This window comes from Chenopodium quinoa, unplaced genomic scaffold, assembly GCF_001683475.1.
Source record: "Chenopodium quinoa cultivar QQ74 unplaced genomic scaffold, ASM168347v1, whole genome shotgun sequence".
Classification (NCBI taxonomy): Eukaryota; Viridiplantae; Streptophyta; class Magnoliopsida; order Caryophyllales; family Amaranthaceae; genus Chenopodium; species Chenopodium quinoa.
In genome coordinates, this window is record NW_018744593.1 from 637,805 (window position 1) to 646,436 (window position 8,632).

The 8,632-nt window shown below is 35.9% G+C and overlaps 2 protein-coding genes across 2 annotated transcripts; one reads left to right on the top strand and one right to left on the bottom strand.

The window, feature by feature from the left end:
• Positions 1-249: 249 nt before the first annotated feature.
• On the top strand, positions 250-3,087 carry LOC110699584 (phosphatidylinositol N-acetylglucosaminyltransferase subunit C-like). Its single transcript, XM_021877087.1, has 2 exons — positions 250-1,465; positions 1,581-3,087. Exon 2 carries the CDS (start codon positions 1,590-1,592, stop codon positions 2,487-2,489), a length of 900 nt encoding a protein of 299 aa, XP_021732779.1. The 5' UTR covers positions 250-1,465; positions 1,581-1,589; the 3' UTR covers positions 2,490-3,087.
• Positions 3,088-3,299: 212 nt separating this feature from the next.
• Positions 3,300-7,793, bottom strand: LOC110699585. The gene is made up of 3 exons (XM_021877088.1): positions 7,526-7,793; positions 6,171-6,273; positions 3,300-3,813 (listed from the first exon to the last, which is right to left on the bottom strand). Exons 2-3 carry the CDS (start codon positions 6,259-6,261, stop codon positions 3,611-3,613), a joined length of 294 nt encoding a protein of 97 aa, XP_021732780.1. The 5' UTR covers positions 6,262-6,273; positions 7,526-7,793; the 3' UTR covers positions 3,300-3,610.
• Positions 7,794-8,632: the final 839 nt, after the last annotated feature.

Below are 8,632 nucleotides of genomic sequence, written 5' to 3' on the forward strand. Positions count from 1 at the left end.
ACTTACAAACAAATTATACCAGGTTTGGTGTGTGAAGATAACATTTGAGAAATGGAAGTGTAAAGATAAACTAATAATCCGTACTTTTTAAAACAAGTTTACTCTAAACCCTTATAAGGTTTGCCCTGCCTCATAATTAGACAATCGTATAAAGACTCAGTCCATTTATATATTAGACGGATCTAACCAATTAATAACTGTGGCAGGTCATGGGTCATGGCTGGGTGCAGTCTGTAGTCTGTAGGAATAGTGAGGGGGTGGTGCTTTGGGGAGCTACGGTGTAGTGGAGTGAAAAATGAGAGACTAAGATTGCAGGGGTGAAAGCAGTATTTTGGGCATGAAGATTACGAGACAGAAGGGTATGAGCTGCATTGGGATCGAGAGTGATAATCTGGTGGTGATTGAAGCAATGAGGAAGCGTTTGTATGGCTCTAGTTCCTTTCATCTGATTATAAAGGATATTCAAGATTTTTTTTCTTCTTCTAATTTTATTAGTGATTCATGGTCTTTTGTCAAGCGAGAGGGGTAATAATGTAGCATACAAATTGACTTACTTTCAACCATGGGAGTTTGGTCAATGGGTGGAGTGATGTAATCCCTCCTCGCATTTTGGAAATTTCTTCAGTTGATCTACATGGTTTTTTTTTTTCAAAAAAAATAAAGGTATTAAATTTGTTACTTTCAAAGTTATTCACTGATAATTTTCTGTTTTACACAGATCACTTACCAACTCATCCAATTCACTAACTCATACAATTCTACAATTGCTAGTCTGCAACTACATTTATAATAAAATGTAGGTGACCGTCAGCTGATGTTAAAATCGCAAAGGTAACACTACCTATACAATTCCATAGTTCACACTTCACATGACACAATTAATTTGTCATAATGGCCACGACAAAAGAGTCATCCTAACCACATTTTTTTTGAGGAAAACTCATCCTAACCACATTTAAGACATGATAACTTGTAATTGACTTATGTTACCATACTTTTCTTTCGTTTGTTGTAAACTCAGTTTAATTAATGTAATTTCAGCCATTTTCAAAATTTAAAAAAAAAAACAAAAAAACAAAAAACAAAAAAACAAAAAAACAAAAAAAAAAAACCTTACACACAAATTATACTAGGTTTGGAGTGTGAAGATAGCATTTGAGAAATGGAAGTGTAATGATAAACTAATAATCCGTACTTTTTAAAATAAGTTTATGCTAAACCCTTATAAGGTTTGTCCTGCCTCATAATTAGACAATCGCATAAAGACTCAACCCATTTATTTATTAGACGGATCTAACCCATTAATAACTGTGGCGGGTCATGGGTCATGGCTTTTAACAGGGATCCAAGGCGTCCAACCCATTGAATTGCTCAATTGAAGCGCATTCAACGTTCTCCATTGAAGCGCAGTTGCCGTTCTCCGTTGAAGCTAGTTCGTGTATCCCCCATTGAAGCAGCTTCTGAGGTAAGTTATTTGTATTTGTTATCATCATATCAAATATCACTAAAATGATGAGATAATTGAATCAAATATCCCTAAAATTTGGTTGCTAATGTATTGCACAACACTTTAATGTTAGGATTGAACTATGAAATCAGATTCGTCCCCTGCTCCGTGGAAATGGAGAAAGGTAGCTTATGGAGGTATGCAGCCGGGTTTTGGTGACAATTATACCGGTGATTCATTCCTCGAGGATATGGTCACAAATGCTAATGTTGTGAAGAGGGACTTGTGTAAGGTGATCCTTGATTCAGTGTCCATTTCCCAGTATCTTTGCACTGTCATCCTTGTGGTGTTGGTCTGGACCTACACTCTTGCCTCAACTGTTAGTTTAAAATCCCTTTTGCTTCTTGATATAACTATGCTAGTTTCAGGCTTCGTAGTTCTCATTTTAACTGCCAGGATGATTTCCCTCAAACTCTTCGCCCAATATGCTCTTAACATTTTGTATTTCATAACTGGGTTGTATGCTTTGTCTCCAATTTATCACACTTTGACGAAATCCATTAGTTCAGATTCCATTTGGGCTCTAACGACTATGCTTATTGTCCTCCATCTCTTTTTGCATGACTACACTGGGTGCACTGTGAAGGATCCTGGTTCTCTCACAAATCCTACTTTAAGTAGCAATATCGCTTTGAACATGTCCATCATTGCTTCGGTTTTGATTGCTTCCCAACTCCAATCAAGGCAACTTGTTTTTGCTATTGTGCTGTTTTCCTTGCAGGTTTTCCTTTTTGCTCCTTTTGTTGCATACTGTATCAAGAGATACTCATTCTGGTTGTATCTATGGTTTTCACTGGGAGTGGTGGTTCTCACTTTGGTGCTAGTTTATAGACTGCAAGGATTTTTCTTCGGCGTACTTCTAGGATTGCTGGTTTTTATCACTTTCATCTGTCCTTATTGGCTTACCAGAATTCAAAAATACAAGTTTGAAATAAATGGTCCATGGGATGAAGCCAAGCTCTGTTTTGACATAAATGAATAGTGTGTGCGTTGGACAATCTCACACCGTCATCTCTTTGGTCAGAGAGTCATCTTAATCAGAAATGAGGCTTGTAAATTTGATTATTGTGAACCATTCTAGTCTTTTAACCTCTGCAAGTGAAAGTCATGGCTTGCCTTTTATGCTCTTTGATAAGCCAAGACTAATTGGTTCTCCTCATATATTCGACAGTCTCCTTGTCCGTCCTATACCTTGATAAAGGTTTGTGCTTAAAAACTGCTATTCAGTGGGCACTGCAGGATTTTCAGAAATTAGGAGTAGGCTTCCAGGTTGGTGCTGCAATTTGAAGGTTATTGCAGAGCAATTTGAAGAGTCCACAATTTAGCAGTGAGTTGCAGGAAGGGCTATATTAATACGTTTAACGGTTTTTGTTATAGAAAGGAAGGAATGGGGTTAATCAGTAGATATTATGAAGTTTTGATAGTGTAGTAGGTTAGTTTCATGTAACGAAATTTTGTAATGTATGGGGTGGGAAAATGTTTTCTCCCATTGTTCATGATCAGTTTGATACAGTTTATGTAGGGCAATTTTATGTGATAAAACTATGTAAATGTATGGAGCTAAAGTTTTCTACCATTGTTCATGATCTCTATCCTTACTTCATCTGTGTGCTGAACTCTTATAATCCTGCAGTCATTCTACCAAATTACAACTGAGATGTATGTCTTGAACTATTGCACTAAGATGTGTGAAACAGTTCACGTACAGTGCAGATTAACGAGGCTTGTAGTTGTAAGGAAACTTACTAGCTCCATTATGGCAAGGATAAACAGAATAGGAAATAGGAGAAAGTTAACTACAAACCTCTCAAAATTAATAAAAGAATAGATAAATAAAAGCTCTACTACATTAAGTAGATGGGCAGCAGTATTTTAGCCCATTCGAATGGGTAAGACAATTATTATAAACCAAAGAGAGTAAATTTTGCTTAAGAAAATCAAAGACTTCTATTTCTACCAAATTACCACTGAGAGAAATAGTTCAAATAGCATTCATTACAGGCTGTCAAAATTTTCCTAAAATATCAACGCTTTGGACTGTTTAGATCTTACTCGTGCTCCCACTTTGCAGTCTGAGGTCCTTTTCAGGCTGTATGAACATGCCTAGTCCAGTTTAGCACCACCACTGGGTTTACTTTGGCTAACTGTAACCTTAGCCTTGGCTACAAAAGCAGGATCTGGCTCGTGCTTACCAATAGGCTCTTTCATTGCCATGCATATGTAAAATGCAAGCATTATATTTACTGATACAACAGCAAGAAACCCACTTAGCAGTGTCTGAGAAGAAGGTGATATGTTTGAGAAACCTGAAATTTATGCATAAATAAGCATTAGCAGAGGTAATGATGGTTAAAAGTATGAGTTGTGATTTTGTATATCTAACACAAGATAATTAAAACAAATTAAACAGTTGAAATGAAAACAGCATAGCAGAAGTAGCTTAAATCCTAATGTTAAGCATTAGGAGTAGTAATTGGTCTCGATCCTAAGAACAGGAAAAATAGGTAAGTGACTGTCAAAAAGCCACAAAGGTGCTGCAATATTCCAGAAATCTTATAATCCACACTCAGGATGTAAGGGTGTGAGCAAAATAAACAGTAGGAATAAAAACAGTTAAGCAAAAGCAGCTTCAAATACTAATGTCAAGCATTAAGAGCAATAACAGGCCTCGATTCTGTGAACACGACAATTAGGTGACAAAATATGGTAAATCGCTGTCCAAAAGTCCATCGTTGCCTTTTGAATTAGCAAATGTTGTACAAAAGAAAGTTTCATGTTTATAACCAATAAAACATTCTTGTAGATGACAAGGGTATGCATATACTGAAATTACCCTGTAGTCCCCAGATAATAAAGAAGAAACTGGAGAGTAGAATATGGACTGATAATATAATTAAATTCTTTTTTGCTAACATCATTACAACCTTAATTCCACTACGTCAACTAGAAATCTAGAATCAGAAAAGATGAAATATGTTACTCCACTTCCCAAGAAACTACATGCTGAAGGCAATCCATTAAAAATTGAATGACATAAATGTCTGATACTCAATCAACTTTTCAGCCTAAAAGTATGATCCTGGAAGAGGGAAGAAAAGCAGGGTCTTTAATTGAGTTTAAGATGAGCAGAGCAAAGTATCCATTTTTCTCACACGAAGGACCATGAATGGAGAACTTCCATTTTAACTTATCTTTAATAAATAATAAAGTTACTCATACACACGGAGCGCTTTCGTGATGATTGTTACTTGCCATACTACGATAGTGGGGAGACATTAGAGTAAAAAGAGCAAGATTACATGTTTTCTCACTAGATAACCATGAAGGCATGAATACAGAGCATGTTGAAGGGTACTTAACTTCCTACCACCATAACATGGGTCCTTCACCAAGAGATATGCCCTTTACAATACAGTAGCATTAGCAATGGTGATTGTAAATTTCCTTAGAAACAACTGGAGTTTGTCCACATCAGCTAATGACATCGAAAAGGCCTCATGCAAGTACAATGAAGGCATCTCCCTAATATAATGTCACTAAAAGTCATCACATGTTTAGTTATCTATGTGGAGAAAGGTGAAGAGAAATTTTAGTAACCCCCAGAGTTCATGTCATCTTCACACAAATGACCAATGAACATGTGGTACACTGAGAAAGAGTGAGAGGAAAAGGGGGTTGACTAAATCCACTACTTAAAGTTCTCCATGAAACCACCTCTTTTAGAATGAAAGTAGTTGATGCATGACCGTATGTCGTATCCCTTCATGTTGGGGTTAAGGTTCTGAGAATTTAGTATCATTGGGGCACAGATCCTACATATCCAAGTTGGCAAGAGTACAACCAAATACTTGATGGGCCAACCCTACCATGATCTCCTCGCCTCCTACATAGTGTTGATGACTTATGGAGCTGATTATGTTAATGAGAAGGGGACTAGCAACAACTGAAATTCAAGCTGAGAAACCATCTTTCAACCAACCTCCTTCAAATCACAAAGGTCCTTTAGATTTTTCCAAGACAAAATAATGAATCCTTTGAAAACCTTAAGTTGCAAATTTCTGACCACTAATCAAAAGTTAGTCTAGTGAGTGAACCAGCCAGTGCTCACAAAATTTCTATAATCTGGGCATCTGGTTCATTATTGTAAGGCAATTTCATCCTCAGCTTCTAATTGTGGTCCAATTCTTCTAACATGATGACTTGCACTATAAGGGAGAGAAATCATCATCAAATATAATGATTTTCACCATCTTATCAACCTTCACTGCCAAGTGCCAAGTATTGTGACCCAAACTCTATTCTCCATGACTGAGACAATCAATTGTTGGAATACACTCATCATCCCATGAAAAACTTTGACCATCATATAATCATTAAATGCAGGTGTGGATTTTTTAAAAATGGCATCTTTAAGGGCTAGCCCTGTTTTTGCAAGTGCCTAATGTAACTAGAGTAAGATCCCTGAAAGTCAAATGGTATTGCAGCATGGCTCGGATCCTAGTATGAGTAGACAAATCACAGAGCGATATGAATAGTTTTTATTTAAGCATAACCAAAAACTTTCCAAATTGAAAGGCAACTAGCATAACTATCAACTTCATAACGAATTTGACAGAGTTACTGGGTCTTATCTACAAGTGAACTTAGAGATAAAAGGACTTACCAGGGTACCAGCCTTGCTGAAAGCCGTATAAGATTGCAAATGGAAATGCCCACATGCATATCGAGGCTACAAAGAACTTTCTGGTCACCATTGCTGCCGTATCCTGAGGACAAAAGGTCAACAAGGACAAAGAAAATTTGATGAGCATTGACGACCAAATAAACAGCAGATTAAATTTTAAATATTGTTTACTTATGACACAAAATGTTCCATTACATTTAACTGGCAAGGGAACCTAATTTGTCAAACTAGTACCACAAATTAATCCAACGGTTTAAGATTGTGGTTTGCAAGGATAATGAGTGAGTTAAGTAACATTAGTTTGTACTTCCTTTATCTTATTAAAATTTTGCATAAAAACAGATGTAAACAGACAAAACAGTAAGACGGATCAAATCACTCCCGACCCTGGGAAATCATCCCATTTCCTATTAAAGGCATTCCACAAAAGCCTTCCTAAATTTCATAAAAATTGCTTAAAGTCACAATGCAAATCAATGCAATGCAGAAAATTCTAAGAAGAAATGTAATAATCAATTACAAAGCTCTTTTAAAGGCCACTTAGGTAGTTTACTTCTTACCTGACACACACCGACAGATGCGGTTCATTGCATACACTTTAGCATTGTGTTTTCTTATTTGTAGTTACAATAGTACACTAGAAGGCTTGTGTTCTCAAGTAATTTGGCAACAATCAAAAGGGGATACAATTCATACAGAAACAAACCCTCCTTTTCCCCCATAGTTAATGTCATATAACTTTGGAGATGCATCTGTATTCGCGAGAGAACCAACTCCGCCAAAATCATAAGCAACTGGCTGACCGGAAGCTCAACATACGGTTTATCTTAAATACGCTCCTTCACACGAATGCTTATTGGGTTTGAATTTTGAAGCCTAGACCGTGCACATTTGCACATAACCTCCCCATATATTAGCCTAAATATTTAGTTCATTAAGACCCCCTAAGATTTGATATCATAATAGACTTGTTACTTGTTAATTCCTCAAAAACCAACTCAATCAAAACTTAAGCTAGTGGCATGAGACCCAGTTCATATATATTCCATCTTTTCCATGGAAGAGCATCATCATATGATAATTGCCAAATAAATAATCATATTGAGGACAAAAAATACAAAATATATATAAATTAAAATCAGATGGTATCAGGTAATCTAGAAATTTTGACAATAATTTAATTTCCTAGGGTATAAAAAATAGAAGCAAGCTAATAACTAAACCAATTATTGAGCATACTGTAAATCAAACATAAAAGGAAAATAAATCCATGATCAAATCAATGATAGTTATGATTAATGAACTGAGCAAACGAAAAGGGTAATAAATCAAACCTTGGGTTTTTGATTCTTGACTTAGTTTTTGGTTATCAAACTCAAGAAATTTTGAAATCTTTGTATAGAGCTGTGATTTTGTTGGGTGGAAGACTGGTGTAAAAGAATTAGTTGAGCTTGCTACAGCCTCCGGAATCGATGGATTAATTTATTTGATTTGATCAAGTTAAAACGACGAGGAAAAAAAACCAAATAATCTTTTTTTTTTTTTGGGTTTTTTTACACATTGCCCTTGTGTAACTAACTTAAGTTGTGCCCTGTATTTCCATATTATTATTCCCTCCATCCCACGATACATGAGGTGTTAGACTTTTTTCCACTATTCATACGTTAGTTTTGAGTCTTTAACCATAATTTTTTACTACCATAAACACATAATAAAAACATATTTATTATAAATTATGTTGTTGTTAGATATGTATTAATATAAAGTTTCATAATACTTCCTCCGTTTCTATTTAGTTGACGCATTCAATTTAGGCACACATATTAAGGAGAGGAAAGAGAGTAAGAGAGAATGATAAAGCAAGTGGGGTAGTTAGTAAATGCAAAGTAAATAAATTATCCCAAAAGAAAACGTGTCAACTAAAAAAAATCTTCCTAAAAAGGAATACATGTCAACTTACAAAAAACGGAGGTAAGTATAATTTTTAAAATAATTTTCATTAATATTTAATTATATAAAAATAAAGTCAAACTAGTGCATTGACATGTGTGCCATGTTAACTGTGTCTGAAAGGAATGGTGTCCTTCGAACAAGTGTATTATTCCGATAAGAAAGCTAATTATTCAGTGAGGCCAAGTGATCGGAATGCCTAGCAAGAGGCCGCTTCCGATCAGTAATATTAATGTATAATTAATATTACAGCTTAATCTTGACTAAACCCTTCGGGTCACACCCCAATCGAGTAACCGATCCGAGGCCACGAATCAATCCGAACGATTAGATGAGTCATTAGAGTATTACGTACAAAGACGTCGGTTATCGAGCTTGGAGCGTCGAAACCGAGCGTCGTAAGTCGAGTTGAATTTAGAATTTGACGAGACGAGATCAAGCAAACGACAAGTTCAAGCTAAGCCGTAGCTTTGCATTGGTCTAGCTATGCG